We start from the raw sequence: 18,441 nt of genomic DNA on the forward strand, positions 1-18,441 counted from the left end.
TTTTATATGTTCAATTAGGGGTTCCTATTAACATAAATAAAAATCCTTATCAGGTTATCAGCTTTGAACAATTAAAATATTATACTGAGCGAGTGAAAATTCCATCCAATATGATTGCATTTTAAAGTATTGTTTGATCCAGTCTACATCCTATCATTTTTATTGAGAAATGAGAAGGGTGTTGTGTAAAATGAATGTCAAAATTGATATATTATACCCGCCATAAAGTCATTGAATGCCCAAATCAACTTCTGCAACCGTTATCCACTCTTTTACACTCTGGTACGTCTGTTCGTAAATATTTCCCAGGTAATTTTCTTACGTATTACAGAAAAAGACGACTTCAATATTTGTTACAGTTTTCAGGGATGAGTTCCGTTTGTCGATAGTTAGAATTGTTCAAAATGTAGGTAATATCAAACAGACTGACGTCATATTTTTTAAGCAGCTTAGCAGTAACGTGTGAGTAATGTTTTCGATTTGCTAAAAACCTGCTTCCCGTTTTACAGTACTTTGAATCAAGAAAACTATATTATCTAAACGAAAATGTCTGCGGATTTTATTTAACCTAACATTACCAATGTATACAAAGTTTCAACAGGAGGAAATGAGAGCAACCAACTGATTCAGAAGATACTTGTTACCACCAATATTTTTAGATAAGGACATATACTAGCAAAACAGCTGTGTGGGTAAGGCTCGATTTAAATATTCATAAAACAGCATCGTGTAATTCATTTATTTTTGCTGTTTATCGTCAATGAAAGAATTCTGACACTGTAAAAAACAAGAAAGACACTTTCTAAATTATAAATAATGCTATTTAATACTGAAATATTTATGTGTTTTAAATCTCAAGGGTTTTCTATCATAAATATCTTATTCTTTTTTGTTGTCGGTTTTTAGAGACAAACAGTGTCGTTATCGTACTTCCTTCGGGTTTTTTGTAATGTTCTGTTCGTTGACTTGCGTGGGTTATGGGCATCTTTGTTGATTTCTGCAATACTTAAATGACCTGCGCTCACAGACAGATGGCAATTTCTAGTTTTAGTCGCCACTTTAATTATCAGAAGGGGGAAATAAGTACTTGAATAATTATACATAACAACACGTAGTTAATTATTTCACCAATAATTGACATGATTTTGTCAGTATTATACATGGTGTTATAGTTAACGTGTTAGAAGATGTGCAGTATTGTGTGGAAAGTTGAAAACTAACGCGGTTGAATCTTTATCTATATGTGAGGTCTTATTGGAAACCTTAGAAATTGTTTATACGCGGAAGAATATTATTTGCGTGATCCACAATATAAAGAAAATATAGACACTAATAGAACATTGTATTAGGCAGTCCTCTTCAGATTTCCGTATCATTTGTATTCTATTTACATAGAGGAAGTTTATTATATGTCAGATTGAAGGGTAAGTTAATTTAGATACATTTTCATTCTTTTTTTATTCACAAGAAAATATACAAGTTAAAATAGCGGTTAAATATATATGCTACTGTTTTATTTTGGAATGGTAACAAAAGTGATATTAATTTTCGTGTGGAAGACGTAAAGGTTATTTTATTTTTTTTATTCTAATATACTTTTGTAATATAGTATACATCATGTGATCAGTATCCATATTTTTTTTTTATTGTAGTTGGTTTTTTTTTCATGTGAAGCGTTCTAAGTTAAACCATACGGTTAAATTGTTCCTTTTAAAATTGTTAAACGATGATGACTGATGTACCCATATTTTGACTATTATATTTATTGTGTCTGTTTATTTAACGCATCAATGTAAAAATATCGGAAATTGATGAGACTGTCACTAAAGTGAGAGGGTTAGCGCTATAGAACCAGGTTTAATCCACCATTTTCTACATTTGAAAATGCCTGTACCAAGTCAGGAATATGACAGTTCTTGTCCATTCGTTTTTGATGCGTTTTGTTATTTGATTTTGCCATGTGATTATGGACTTTCCCAATTGATCTTCCTCTAAGTTCAGTATTTTTGTGATTTTACTTTTTACAGTTATTCAATGGTTAGTTCGATGAATACTGAAAGACAAAATTGAAATGTTAATTTCTGAGATAGAAAAAATAATCAAATAAATGAAACGAGACATCTTGCAAATCATCAATATAATATTCAAGTCTGTAATATGCACTAAAACATACTTTTAAATTAGTAGCTCAATTCACACATTATCTTCTGCCTATTTGTTCATCATATAAAATATAATATGGAAGATTGTCATAACGATCCATTAAAGAGCAAAGGATAAAAGTCTGAACAATAAGTATTACATGGTACCGTAAGGCTTTCAACAATGATCAAAAACTATACAATATATAATATAACATATAGGAGTTAGTTTCACAAAACAAAATATAACGACTGAGATTGATTGCAAAAGAGGGACGAAAGATACCAGAGTCAAACTAATAAATCGAAAATAAACTGAATAAAAACGCCTGGCTAAAAATGAAAGAAGACAAACAAACAAACAATAGAACATATTACACAACATAGAAAACTAAAAAATAAGCAACACGAACCCCACCAAAAACTACGGGAAATCTCAGGTGCTCCGTAAGGGTAAGCAGATCCTGCTCCACATGTGGCACCCGTCGTGTTGCTTATGTTATAAAAAATCCAGTAAATAGTCTAATTCGGTAGGTCACCATAATGAAAGGGAAGTGGATTGTAGTTACGACGTAATGAACATATCCGAAATCATTTGTGATAAGGTTATTCCATAACGGTCAACCAACTCGTGATGGCGTCCGTAAAATTTACGAAGGGATGATTTCAACTTCCCATTTGGAACTCTTGGTTTAATAGCTTCCTTTAATAGCAACCCTCTATCAAGAAAATGATGATAGGAAATGCAAGCACGGGAGTATTGTATCAATTGAATTTATTTTAATCTCAATCATCAATTTCTCCGTCTGTTGAAACTTTTGAGAGTTTTTTTCTCAGTACCGTTTTGTTTTTATAAAGGGACGTAACACCATTACTAACCGTGCATGGAATAAGACCCGCCTCCTTTCTTACCTTATATGGAATATAAAGGGACGCAACTCCACTGCTAACCGTGTATGAGATAAGCCCCGCCTCCCTACTAAGATAATATGCAATATACACAGTCTCCACGAGGACGCTTTTACCCAATCATATTCCTAGAAATGTATAGGAGGTAAGATAACAATCATGACATGACATGCAATTCATCAAAAAATCACGTGTGATGTTAAAATATTTCAAGGCTTAGAGTCTGGTCTCGATGACGGTTCCAGAAAGGAGAATATCAGACAAAGAAAATTAAGAATGAAAAATAGAAAAAAATATATAATTAAAAACCAATTGTTCAGAGAACAATTGAAGGTCTTTCCATCAAAACAATGTATTTTGATATTAAAAGTTGTGAAACTAAGTTTAAAATGTCATTTCAATCGTCAAATGATAGCTCCTAGTAAGCTGATTCCAAAAATATATTGTTTCCATACATTTTTTTTAAATAAGGGAGATAATTTGTTACTTCCGGTTTGAAAAATGTTACTTCCGATTATATTTGAATATTTACTTGACACTGATTCCAAAAATATCTGGTTCTATATACTTTTATATTAAAAAGTACAAAAAAATAGCTATTTCCGGTTTACAAAAGGTCACTTCCGGTTGTTTTTTACAAGGTTAAATGGTTTGATATCTTTTTCTAAAAGTTGTATATCTTTATCATGTATACATATAGAATAAAAGCAAAGGTCAAAATCTAGAACGTCAAATTAAGCTATGACCTTGAGATCAGTTTCAAGGTCATAAACCAAGGACCTCAAATCAAAAGACCATAGGTCTTTATTATATTTAGTTAATGAGTTATATTACCAAACGCGTATTTTTAAATACAAGAGGGGAGAAAACTCCCTTTTACATTCAACGTACGCTTGCAATCAAAATTTACATCTTACGACATGTCGCAACTAACAATTTAGTAAAAATAATTTGTTGATATCTTATACAGTCTTTGGATATAAGTGAAAATAAGCCAAATTCAAATATTAGAATATGACCTTGACCTTTGACCTTGACCTAATTTTCATTTTTTGGGACCAAGGACCTCAAATCAAAAGATCCTAGGTCTCTATCACTTATGATTTATAAGATAGAAATTCATATCACTTATATCAGATGCATAAGGGGAAATAACTCTCATATGGAGCGGTCATATCGCTTCGGTCAAAATAGGACAAATCATGCGAAGGATATAACGAGCAATTTTGTAAAATAAATTTGTCATAATCTTTTACGGTTGCGAAGGAGATGCGCTAACAAGGAAAACAGTGTTTGGGGAGATAACTCCTACAAAGAAAAGTATTCGTTTACGCAGGGTAAATTTCAAAAGTGCATAAACTGTTCGATATCATATACCAAATATCTAAGCGACATATTGCGAAACAAATGTTTATCGCAAGAACAAAATTAGGCGGAAGAAAAAAAAAAAAAAAAAAAAAAATAATCAGAAGAAAAACAATAGGTCTTTCCACAGAAAAGTGGAAAGACCTAATAAAGAATAATGTAAACAATACTAAGAAATAAAAATAATAACATAATAACGAATGTGTGCGCTTCTACATGTATGTATAAGATTGATATAAAATCATAATTAAAAGTTTCAAAATGATCGCAATTATCCTGTTTCATTGATGTATTTATTTTCTACGGAATCGATTGGTTTTGTTTTGGATAAAAACTTCATTATATACATATCTACGAGTAAATATATCGAAAAGAATTCAATTTTCCTGAGTAAATAATATAACGTTTTATCTACTATGGTGATTTATTACGTATATTTGGTGAAGTTTTAAATGGAATACATCACAACCTCTAATATTTATATTAAGAAACATTTTATCATTTCAAAATCTAATAAATCCAGCAACATTTTAATGAACTGTGAAATCTCAAATTTTTTGGGTATAACTTAACTTTCATTGTACTTGAAAACGTAGCGTTTAAGACCGTTACACACGATTAGATTTGTATAATGAGATTGAATTGTAATACAAAATCTTACATAGTGTTAATCCATAATACAGGGTACCTTGACTTATAATGGTTTACTTTTATAAATTGTTGCTTGGATGGAGAGTAGGCATAGGCACTCATATCACATCTTCCTATATCTATTATACGATTCTTATAATCTTATAAAACAACATAAGGTGGAGCAATATTCTCTCCGAATATGCTATTGTTTTGTTCCATTATGAGGTCTTTTGTACCAACGTGTGGCTCTTTCAAAAATGTTTGACTTTACAAATAGTGGTGTTGACATAATTTTATAGCTATTTGGATCGTCCTTATCGATTCATTCATCCTATAACTACAACATTTCTAGTTGAATATGTTTTGAACAATTGATAGACGAAACGCGCTTCTGGCGTACTAAATTATAATCCTGGTACCTTTCATAACTATTTACATCACTTGGTCGATGCCACTGCTGATGGACGTTTCGTCCCCGAGGGTATCACCAGCCCCGTAGTCAACACTTCGATGTAGACATGAATATCAATAATGTGGTCATTTTTATAAATTTCCTGTTTACAAAACTTTGAATTTTTCGAAAAACTAAGGACTTCTTATCCCAGGCATAGATTACCTTAGCCGTATTTGGCACATCTTTTTGAAATTTTGGATCCTCAATGCTCTTCAACTTTGTACTTGTTTGGCTTTATAAATATTTTGATATGATCGTCACTGATGAGTCTGATGTAGACGAAACGCGCGTCTGGCGTACTAAATTATAATCTTGGTGCCTTTTATAACTATTGATAAATTGCTAATAATGTAATTTAAAGTGAGATTTAAGATATGTAGCGACTAAGCAACGTGACCATCACATTCAATAGATTCAACCGAATAGCTGGTATTTTACAGAATCTTTTCTACAGTATCGATTGTGCTATATTAATGTTGATATGGTCGATAGAAACATGATTTGTTTGGGTTTTTTTTCTAGATATACGGAAGTTGACTTGATTAGTTTGGGATAAATTCAATCAATGTTGATTCAAAGATTGTACACGTGGATTCGATAAGAATTCGTATCATATAAATAGTTCCTTATCAATGATATAAGATGTTATGAAACCGTATATATGTTATTCTACAAAGAGCTGATCAGGATTTTGCTGGTTGATTGTCAAAAAAAATAGGTCATTAAACCAAATAAATTCGCATACAATTGTTGTACGTAAGATTAATATAAGAAAAGAAAAACTGTTTAATAGTATCAATTATACAAAAAGTCGGTTAATTTGAGTATAAATGATTACAATAAAACAATTAGTTCAAACTGATAGCCATTTCAGAAATATTCTCAGAACTCTATTACGACTAGAGAGATAATGTCAGAATACGAAAATAAAAAAATGAGTTTGGTATGTCTGAGGCAATATTCTAAACTATCCTGAACAAGAAACGCACAAAATTAAACATGCTCAAGTTAATTTTAATTATGAAGTATAAATATATAATTTCGGAAGGAGGTAAAACAAACTTAAATGTATCTGTGTCCTTGCGTGTATTTGTAAACAAAACAATGTAATATTAACTTTGCTTTATTGATTTGGGGCCTTTTATCATAATTTCTCAAAAACAAAACAAAAAAACAAGATAAATACCAACGGAGAATTCACGACAGTCATGCTGTTAACCATGTCAACTTCAAGGCACTATGCTAAGTAAACCATAGGGGACATAAAAATCTCGAGCAGTGGAATTAACTCAGTATAAGTAAAAATGACAACATTTTATAAAGTTGATGCCTTTGAAGTGCATTCTGGATTTACCAATATCAGGAACCTTAAATAATAGCTTTCAGTGTGACCTTTATTGTCGCAACAGTTCTGGAAAGTCGGCATACACTGTACAATGTGTCCTAGTTAATTAATTTATATTCTTCTGATTTCTTTGATTGTCGGTTGATCATGACGAATAATTTCTTTGATAGTGAGCTTAAATTTTTTCCCGTTATTATTATTTGATTGATCGTATATCAATGTCAGTAATGAGTACTAGTATGGTTAAACTGACGCATCGTAAATTTCGTTCTCTATTGCTTTATTATAACATCATATTTTTTTTTCATTTGCCATGATCAAAACTACGAATGCTTCCTTTGTAGCAGGTATCCTGGCCATTCCATCATTCACGTATTTCTATACGGTTCGTGTTGATCATATTGTTTCTGTGCAAGAGCAAGACTCTTGTTTGTATTTTCGGAATTTTTCTTTTTGGCCATGGTATTGTTTGTGTTACTTCGTATTATGATCTTTTTATTTTTCCCATGGTATCTTTCGCTTAGTTTCAACAATGCTTGCAAAATAGGAGATCTCAAAGAACATTGTTTTAACGTATTGCGGTATGAAATGTGCGATCGATGTATAACCAAGTACAATATATGGTATGAAATAACAGGTGTCTCAATATCCTTCTTACTGCTCAATGAAGTTGACTAAACATTTAACTCTGCTCCTCTCCGTAGACGCAGACTTGTTTCGACATTTTTTCTATCTTGAATTCTTCTCGTTACACAAAAGCTTTTTGGTATATATTATAATCGGACGAAACTATACTCATTGTATCTTTCATGTTGAAGGTTTTACAGCATTCGTTTAGAAAGTGATATTGCAATGTCCAATCAAACCAATACAAACTTACTGCTTTCTTTTTTTGAAAAATGCCCGACATTGACATTCCAAATAATAAAAAAAAATAATGAAAAAGCTGGGTTTTACTGTGCGTATTGTTGTGTGGTTTTTTTTCTACACACTCTTTGGACGGGTTGTTGTCTCTTTGACACATTCCCCATTTCTACTCTCAATGTTATTAGAGGCCAACAATAAAAAAGTTAAGTAAAAAACCTTTTTTAAACTTACCTTTGTCTACAAATAAGTCATATAAATTAATTTTTTTTTCAATTAAGGATCAATGTGAGCCTACCATCTACCTATACCACATACAATGCAACCTCAAGTTTGAACTATACAAATGTGTTTAACACTTTATTTTCGATAATGTCGAAGCATCAGTCAGATCGTTGGTATTGCTCATCTAAACTTTTTTATAGGTGAATCTTATACTTCTCCTAAACTTTTCAGCATCGGCTTTTACTGATATTGCCATATTTCATTGTCAAAAATGTACCGAATTTTTGTAAGATGGAAAAGCTTTATAACTAAATTGTTTTCTGGTTGATATGATTGAATTGGGTGACGTACCTGGTCTCCCTTTATTATAAATTCATGCGTATCCTTCAATTTTGAGCGTTGCCTTAATTTGTATCTTCGATATGTCACCTTTAGTTATATGCAATAGTAATGTCTAATTTCATATTTCGGTTTGATTGAATATATTTATATGCTGTGGTGAGGTTTTTAAAAGGCAATGGACATGTCTGGTGTGGCTGGTTGACTAAGAACAATAATTTCAATAAAACATTCAACATATCAAGTTCATCTAAAGGATGGTTGCCAGACAATGACCAGTCTACATGAACATAATATAATGAAAAGTTTCAGTTATAGTTTAGTGTTTTAATAGTGATAATAATAATTTATTTTTTTATACATTTGTTATTTTCTAAGAGAATAAATCAATAAGAACGTGTCTCATTTTAATTGTGACACACGCACAAGATATATGCATACAATTCAAATTCAACCTCAAAAATACAATATACGTTAAACATACGTTTAAAATAATTCATACTCTAAAATAGCAACAATAATTAAAGGTTTTTTTAAAGTTATATCAGGGAAATAACCTTTTAGGTGGACCTTTCGAAAAGTTTTGAGATTGTGTATAACAACTTAAAAAGGTTTTTTTGTAAGTAATAAAGACAAGCATACCGCTGTTCAAAAGTCCTAAATTTATATTCGAGAAAACAAATGGAGGTTTTTCTAACACTCAATATGTAATTCCAGAAAGAAAAAGGGTCCTTTTAAAATCAGTTACTATAGTTTGTGCGACCTGTTGCTATCATAAAATGTAGCAACGAGTCCGTTGTACAAACTTCAACATTACACGGTAATAGAAGTCTGACTAATGAATCAAATAAACCGAATGTAACTAAGATAACTAGTTAAATAAATACCCTGTTGTAAATTAAATGCATGATGTATGAAGACATTGACCCTATTTTTTTTTTTAATCAGTTTTATTTTGAATAAATTCAATATACAAAGTTTCTTCTATAAATTTTCCATTTGTTGGATTTTACGCATCATCTTGAAGAGGCTAATTTGATAAGAAGTCGTTAAACGTTTTGAAAAAAAAATCGTCATTGATTTTATCTTTTCTATTCTAGGTTCTAAAATATCATGGCAAAGAATGTTACAGTAAACAAAACCAACGAATGCGTTGATATTAAACGTGTAAGTAGTCAAACCATGCATTAAATTGTGGGTGATGATAATATTTGATATTCTTAATTAACAGATATTCGTAAATCGTGTCTATCTAATGTGAAAAGACATGAGACCGCCAATTTAAGAATAATCAGTTAATCTATTCCCCCTCCCTGATTACGACATTAAGTCCTACTCTTCTATACTATATATGTCAGAAACACAAATAGAGAGCAAGCTTCCTTTGTTTCCTAAAAGTAAAAGATCTAAATGTTTCTAAAAATAATGTCATTTAACATCGGCATTATTTTTATTCACAAATTAAAAATCTTCTTTGAAGCAATGATAAAAGAATAACAAGATTTAGCTTTTTTAAAAGCTCTAGATGCTTCGCTCTATCCTAATTTAATGTAATATGTGTGCATGTGGTGTTTTTAGATAGTTGATTGATATAAAATAGATTTACTTTACATGCTTTATGAGTGTACGTTATGAGTGTGCCTCTCTGGAGGTGTGTCTAGATTAGGAGAAGTTATAAAATACAGATAATGCTTTTTTGAAAACGTTGTATAGGAACATTGTTTAGCAAAAAAAAATCGTGCATTTTGCAGATTGACAAAGCAAATAAACGTGTATTGATAATTGATATTTCAATATTGGATTTCAGTGTGCAATATATGCATAATAAAACGATTATGAATTAATGACAGTTGATCGGAACTGATATACACATAGTTATTTTTCCCGCTTTTAATGACTCATTCCTGAACGAGAAAAGTCTGTAATTCTTTATCTCATTTAAACCAATGGCTGTTGCTGATTCTCAGCCGCATCATAAAGTAACCAATCAGTGATCAGTAATTATTTCAAGATGGCGTGTATGCCTACTGAAACTAATAGCTCCACACCCTGATGCGAAGCAATCACATTCATAACTTTTTAAATATCTGGTTTTTTTCGTTAGATTTGAAATATGATATTGTTGTTGTTATGTAGTACCAGTATGATAATACAAATGTTTGTAGATATTGTTAGAAACGCCTCCCGAGTCTCCTTTATTAAAATGGATTGCACTGACAGAGGCAGTAGGGATAATCATACTCAATACTGTACTTATTTTAATGCTGATGAGGCTGAAGAAGAAAAGCCGGATGGCTTACTTTGTTAAACATCTTAGCATTGCAGGTAATTTTTGATGTGAAGATAAGGAACACATTTATTGATGATATGGGTTTTTTTCACAATCAATTTACAACTATCTTACATGACAAAGTCAATAAAATATTCTTCTAAGAAAAGATGCAAATATTTCAAAACATTATATGCCTGTCAGAATTAAACATTATTACATTTTCTAATTTCAAGTTATTTTGGATCGTATTCATGAACTTTATAGCTGTTTCGAGAAAAAAGCAAAGTAACAAAAATACCGAACTAGAAAAAACCGGAATGTCCCCGAATAGCAATATAAAAGCTCAAACACATCAAACGAACGGTAGAAAATTGCCATATTCCTCACTTTCCGTATGCATTAAATGGTGGAGTAAACCTTTTTTATAGCTTAACCTCCTAATATAACAGTCGCATACTGTTCCCTAATATTGAAAACAGTATATGAGCAAAACAAAGAGACATAATAAGTAAAAATGTCAAAAATTGTGTGTTATGGAGTTATCTTGGGTTTTTATCACTGTTATATATAAATAAACACATAATATATGTTAACAAAGAAAAACAAAGTGGTATATATACACTGTACAAAGAAAAACTTTAAGTATGTTTTACATCTTGTTAATGAAGTTGTTTGTTTTTCCATTATGTGAATCTCTGTCTTCAGATTTATTTGTTGGGCTGCTATATGTTCTTCCGAATTGTATATTTGAACGATTCCTTGATAAATGGGAAAAGTATTCCTGTTTTATTTTCTTCGGATATTGTACAAATGTGACAATCTTTGCGTCGACATTTCTGATTGTTGTGCTAACGATAGATAGGTTGTTTGTTATTGTACGACCATTATCAGCATCAACAAAAGGAAACAGATATCGTTATGGACTTGTATCTGGCGCATGGATGTTGGCTCTAATACTTACACTACCATATGCCTTACACATTAGGTTCTCGGACACATGTACAGAACACGGAATAAATATATGCTGGCATGATTTCAAGCATATGGAGGTATGTGTTTTTTTTTTTATCTTATTTCCGTAAAACTATAAAAGAGGCTATCTTTTTAAGATCATTACATTGAAAGAAATAGTGTTTTATTAGATAAAAGGCAATATATATATAAGTAATACTTTGCACAAGTATTTCGATTGGGAAAAGAAAAATCAATAAAATACTGAACTCCGAGGAAAATTCAAAGCGGAAAGTCCCTAATTAAATGGCAAACTCAAATGCTCAAACACATCAAACGAATGGATAACAACTGATATTTTTCTGGCTTGGTACAAGCATTTTGAAAATGGTGGAGTATATGTGATTTTAAAACATCCTCAAACTAATAAAAGAACAACATCAACGCAAGGAGTTTTTCATAAATCATGTCAGTTATTAATTGTCTAACTTGCATTGTTGATTTAGAAATACGTTGATTCAGTATTGTTACATTTGAAAATTAATCTCAACTAGATCATGTGTTAAAAATTTCCACCAGTTGTACTAAAATGTAATGTATCGTATATATCCCTAGGAACCTCTCATTTAATTGTTGAATCCACAGAAAATTCTTTTCTTCAGGCTATAGTACTTGCTGAACTTTTCATAAATTGGATAATACCAGTTTGTATAATAATATCATGTTATACCTGGATTATAAGAGTCATTATTCGACGAGAAAAATTTGGACTTCCAGGGTCACCAAATACGATGTTTTCACATGGTAAGTATATTAGCTACTGATAGGTTGTCAAAATTTGAGTTCTTTAATACAACAATTACCGAATCGTCATTTTCTTTTAATTTGAAATAATAAAAAAATTCTAGCAAGAAGTACAAAAATGGTGATTAGTTCTTGATCAAACACATCCTTAGGAACCGTATATGATATCCCGTATGTCGGTGATTAGTTCTTGATCAAACACATCATTAGGAACCGTATATGATATCCCGTATGTCGGTGATTAGTTCTTGATCAAACACATCATTAGGAACCGTATATGATATCCCGTATGTCATAAATTACTTTTATTGACGGAAGTGATTTCACTTTGTTTTATTTTTTCGTCATTTATAGTGAACTTTCATTCTCGTATTACCAAAAATTAATTTGGCCATTTGAAGCATAATACCATATCTATGTGACAAACTCGTTCATGAAGTTTTGCGGACTTAATTGTAATTAAGATTAAGTATTTTTTAAACACTAACGTATTATTGCTCTTTATCATGCATTAGAACCAAAACAACATAATTTAGTTCAAGAGTTGCTGATGGATTTGATGGTAGGAAATACCGGATTTAATCCGAAAATCTGTAAAACTGCATTTGTGACCATCTAATCGCTAATTGATCGCAGCACCTCTTCAACTGCAGTACTATCATGTCTTAATTCTATAACCAAATGAATTAATGAAGAATACTTTTTTGTTTGTGAGTTGAAGGAATAAACACGTATTGAATAAATTTGTTTACAATTGTAGGTACAACGAATTTCCTTGGTAACGGATTAAATACACAAACAACTTCTACCTCTGTCATTACAACCGCTAAAAAGAAAACAATTAAGCTTTCTCTAGCAGTCGTCATAGGTAAACAATTTCGTCACATTTTCTAACATTAATTATACATTAAGGGTACACATTAACATCGGCTTCAAATCAACTTGCATCTGTTCATTCGAAAACATATAGTTATTTATAAACCAGAAACAAATCATGAGATATTCTACATAGTACTTGGCCGGTACTCTGTGCGACTTAAAAGGCAAACAGTTCAAACAAGTTCATCTAACGTTGCGTGCATGAATAAAACAAATAAGTTTGAGTATGTTTTTTTTACAAAAGTTCTGTATAATTAAGAGTTTGTATTTAGTATAATTAACAAAAAGAACCAAAAGAACCAATACTTGGCAATCAGTAAAATCATAACAAAACATATATTTGTACAACATGATTTCACAAACATTAACATGATTAATATTGCAAAACACCTGAATAGAAGAATGTCAGAAAAAAGACATATTTTCTTATTATGAATTTAATAAACTTCATAAAAAACTCTTTGCATTATAAACCGAAGAATATGCGCTTATATGTTTTTACAATTTCAGTCTACATTTCAAGTTGGACTCCTATCAATTTGGCACAGGTGTTGAATGTTTTCGGTATTATACCCGCTGGAGATCTGTTCACAGTTTTGCACGTATTGGCTCCGATTAACAACCTTATGAATCCATTAGTTTTCTTAGTCTTTAACAGACAACTGTTTGTCAATGAAAAACAAAGAATCAGTTATATTAATCACTCCCCTTGCAATACTATGTTGACTAACCACTGACAGGAGTCAATAAGCAGATGTCGTTCAACACAGAAGAAAGTATATATCTGAGTTAATCAAGGGACACATATTGACTGACTGTATATGTTGTTTCCGGAAATGCTGATTTAAATTTAGCAACAGTGTAATCTCTATTCAAAAATAAGATACATCCATGGCCTTGCACTAAATTGTGACATTATCTCATACCGAAAATGTTTGGAATAGGGATATAACTGTACACAGTTTTCTTTTACATTTAATCATAAGTATCTGTGTATGGGAAAATATCAACATAACGGGGTCATTTAATGCTATGTATTGTAAACAGTATTTTGTTTATCATGAAAGACTAAGATTTCAGCCTCTACCTTAAGAATAATAAGCATATAAAAGTAAAGAAATTAAATTGTTTAAAGCAATGTTGTTTCATTTATATGCTTCATTCAGCTGAATTCTCGTTTGAGTAATCAGACTCATAGCTTGCTGATAGTGAAGAGATATGTATTTTATTTCGTTTGAAATAGGGTTTTTCCCATTTGCTATTTGTAGTATTATTTATAGATGGGAACTAGTATAACTAGTTCGGATACTGGTTTTGTAACAGTATGTACTATTTATAAGTTTAATGTAAGGTGCAGGAGGCACGAGGAAAGTTTTGGCGGTTTTTATGGGTGGGGTTTAAAGGTACTATATGAAGTTTGGGATTTAAATGTATTAGTATCGAAGGTGCTCGCAGTTACGTCGAATTGAAGTTGGTCACATAGGTATATGTGCAGTTGCTGCTATGTTTATTGTACGTACAGGCGTTGGAGGTATTAGCCGGGGGAAAAGAAACGATGCGAAAGAGGAACAATGTTATATGTCATGTGTTTATATATTGTTTCAATCGAAGAAATATGTACAATAAAGTAAAATAAAATATTGTATCGCAAGAGAAAATAATATGTTACTGCGAGCAACTAATCCTATATCTGTGTTTGTCTTGTTTATAGCCTATTGAATTAGAGATTAAATGCTTTAAATTCGGACAAGCAGGGCGAGGGAGAATTTAAATCTGTTTAATGTCCTCTGGCAATTAGAATGTGCATTGTGGAATATGTCAATGCGATTTGAACACGAATCCTGCATCCTATTCCACGACACCTCTTTTTCAACTTTGTGAGATCACTGGTTACGAGTTGTGGCCAGATCAATAATCACCAGAAGAAACATAACAGTTCCACTAGTAGAGCATGACAGTATATCCGAAGTAGCTGCTCTACTCGCTTGTTATTTTTAACGGAGTTTTGTGATGCTTCGCCTTTTTTTTTTAAATATGTGAAGAAATAAGCTTGGTTAGACAATAGACATGACTTAACTGCATGATGATTTTTCATAGGTTATGACTCACCAACTCGTTTTGTTTAACATATGGAGTAGAAATAGAATACATACGGTTTTCAATATTATATATTATGTATTTATACATTATGTCGAGCTCTGAATCGGCCCGAGGTAAGAGAAAAAATATAACAATGATACAGAACTCCAAGACAAATTCAAAATATGGAAATCAATAAAAACAGATAAAACTGAACACTATCAATCAATGGAACAAGTACAAAAACAACTGCCATATTATAATCCTGGTACCTTTGAAAACTATTTACACCAAAGGGTTGATACCACTGCTGGTCGACGTTTCGTCCCCGAGGGTAATACCAGCTCAGTAGTCAACACTTTGGTGTTGACATGAATATCAACAATGTGGTCATTTAAAAAACAAACTTTTCATTTTTCCGAAAACCTAAGGATTTTCTTATCCCAGTCATAGATTACCTTAGCCGTATTTGGCACAACTTTATGGAATTTTGGATCATCAATGGTCTTCAACTTTGTACTTGTTTGGCTTTATCAATATTTTGATATGAGCGTCACTGATGATCCTTATGTAGACGAAACGCGCGTCTGGCGTACTAAATTATAATCCTGGTACCTTTGGTAACTATATATTCCTAATTCGGTTTAGGTATTTCCAATGAAAATGGTGGATTATAATCTGATCGTATGACCAGGTGAACAACCGACGGGTATGACAGATGTTTATAGTTTCGTTATATTGACATAAATAAGAAGATGTGGTATGGGTGTCAATGAGACAAGACTCAACCGTGGATTAAATTATTTTACCCTGGGTTGTATTTAACAGATGGCTACATTTTTTAACCAAGTGATGAACAACTTGGTAAAATATGACAAAAAGAAGCCTTCAATTGAAAGCTTTTGAGAGTTTTGTATGTTGAAAAGATCACATATCTCTAGTGTCATCAAATTAATGCAGATTATCGTATCACATTTTCGTATCACACCCCGTGCAGTGCATTACTAGAAATATCTCTACTGCAAGAAATAGATAAAATATCAAAACCATCAAAGAATACACTGTTTCATCTTTTTTACTATAACAGCATCGAATATCGCTGAAGAGACATAACATGATAACTTGTCGAATTAACAATCTGGTGCAGTAAATTTAATAGGAATTTCTATTTTCATTACCATATCCAAACTTTGATAAACTACCATCTGATTTCAGCCTAAATCAATACAACTTCATTGCAAAAGAAATAGTAATATATAATGCTAAACACATCAAACATACAGTACATTAATTACAACTATACGCAATGTGCAAACAAGAAATGAATCATGGAAGTTATTAGACTTTCTGGTTAATGAAGCAGAAATTTACTTTATTAGACTGAAGCAGTAACTTACAATGTGTTGAATAGGGTCTTATCGCATTTAGATAAGTCAAAATATATCTAAACTCTGAGTAAGTGGTCTGATAAATAATTAAAGAAAGTGTCAATCATTTATCCAATGGAGCATTTGAATATTTCAACCTACTTCATCAGAATTCCACTTCACTTGCTGTTTAATCGATTTCAATAGACCTTCTCATATTTTAAATATAATGTCAATCATATTTTTACATATCATTCAGAATTACAACATTGTCCTCCGTAAATAATATTGGTTAGCTTCAGCGTCCTAATCAGCGACTACCAATGAATTCAGGCTCATGAGTTTGGTACAGACACACAGCGAACTTGGCGGTGATAACCATGTTTGCGGTTGCCCAATCTACCCCTAACCTAGGACAGTGGTGTTAAACCGTTACATACAACATTAAAAGCACTGTATCTATAGTTTTTGCTGTGCATGTTGTTTTTTGTATTGATTTTGTGTCCTTGGTGGATACCCCGGATTAATTCTTTTCTAATCATCAGTGACGCTCCTATCTGTAAAATCCAATTGAAAAGGAATTGATTCAACAAATTGATTCAAAACTAACAAAACGACTAACAAGTATACTGATATACTCATCCCTTGTAAGACCTACCATAGAATTTGTTTCTCTATTATTGGACCCGCACCAAATCACAATCACACGAGATATATAGGAAGTACAGAGACAAACAGCTCGCTTTGTCTATGGCTCTATAAGTCTCTATTAGGACAATTTTCCTGGATGTGTAAATAAATATATCCAAATGAACTTAAAATTAAGGATACTACTGATACTTGAAGGACTGTTTCATATCTTGATATCTTGATATGACAAACGGGACGATTTCAACTTCAAATTATCAATTTCCAATTTCTTAGCAGTAACAATACCCCCTATCCCATTGTATGGTGTTTACTACATATATCAGTTGATACGTTATGCTCGTGCATGTCCACACTATACGGACTTCATAAACATTAGTGTACTCCTTTTGCAGGAACTGCTCCAACAAAGTTATGAGGAGGTAAGATTAAAAATGACACTCCGTAAATTTTATGGACACCATCACGAATTGGTTGATCCATACAATGTGTCTGTGTCTATACTAACTAAGGAAATTTCTTCCACGTCTCAGATTGTGGTTTACCATTTACGTCGTCTGGTCTTTTAATAATACTGAACGTGGCCTATTCTCGTATTTGTTTGTCAAGAGTTCATGTATTTAGTAACGATGTTTTATTTGTAGTTTTGATCGGATATTGTTTTGAGTCTTATCGTTTGTACACTAGTTGTGATTTTGTTTCTTCTATTCGTATGTAAAAGTTAAAGATTATAAATCACCCCATTTTATTTGTATGATCTTAGTTTAAAGTAACTATGTGCACAGGATTTAATTGTTTTAAACAGTTTGATTTGGAAGAAAAGGCCGACAAAGTTAGACAGTGAAGTTAGTTGCGCAATTACTATTCTATATTAATATTCTTGTAATTGTTATGAAATACACTAAATAACATAATAAAAAACCTAATCTTGATTTTTATCCTGCAATTGGGTGTCCTACTATACAGATACAGCCCTACAGATATCTCTATGCTGTATCTGTATACTATACAGATATCGCTTTAAAGCTCCGCCCACTGCCGGACTGAGTATTGTTTGAACCTGTGTGACCTCAGAATGTGTATTCCAGTTGCATTCCAATGACGATGACACTTGTCGATTTCAAAACTTGAATGTGTATGATTGTGTTACAAAATCAACCATGTCA

The 18,441-nt window shown here is 31.7% G+C and overlaps 1 protein-coding gene across 3 annotated transcripts; it reads left to right on the plus strand.

Moving 5' to 3' along the window:
* The first annotated feature begins 356 nt into the window (after nt 1–356).
* On the plus strand, nt 357–14,868 carry LOC139502723 (cardioacceleratory peptide receptor-like). Of its 3 annotated transcripts, none has more exons than XM_071292289.1 (7): nt 357–692; nt 9,376–9,442; nt 10,441–10,600; nt 11,253–11,596; nt 12,161–12,302; nt 13,063–13,170; nt 13,692–14,868. In XM_071292289.1, exons 2-7 carry the CDS (start codon nt 9,389–9,391, stop codon nt 13,916–13,918), a joined length of 1,035 nt encoding a protein of 344 aa, XP_071148390.1. In that variant the 5' UTR covers nt 357–692; nt 9,376–9,388; the 3' UTR covers nt 13,919–14,868. The 3 variants fall into 3 exon arrangements, with proteins under 3 accessions (XP_071148390.1, XP_071148391.1, XP_071148388.1); XM_071292287.1 differs by lacking the exon at nt 357–692 and adding an exon at nt 1,042–1,424; XM_071292290.1 differs by lacking the exons at nt 357–692; nt 13,063–13,170 and adding an exon at nt 1,036–1,424.
* Nucleotides 14,869–18,441: the final 3,573 nt, after the last annotated feature.

The sequence above is a fragment of the Mytilus edulis genome, chromosome 14 (assembly GCF_963676685.1).
Source record: "Mytilus edulis chromosome 14, xbMytEdul2.2, whole genome shotgun sequence".
Taxonomy (NCBI): Eukaryota; Metazoa; Mollusca; class Bivalvia; order Mytilida; family Mytilidae; genus Mytilus; species Mytilus edulis.

Coding starts and splice junctions, on each gene's coding strand:
- LOC139502723 (XM_071292289.1), top strand. CDS start 9,389: ATGGCAAAGAATGTTACAGTAAACAAAACCAACGAATGCGTTGATATT. Junction 9,443..10,440: donor AATGCGTTGATATTAAACGT/GTAAGTAGTCAA, acceptor AAATGTTTGTAG/ATATTGTTAGAAACGCCTCC. Junction 13,171..13,691: donor TTCTCTAGCAGTCGTCATAG/GTAAACAATTTC, acceptor TTACAATTTCAG/TCTACATTTCAAGTTGGACT.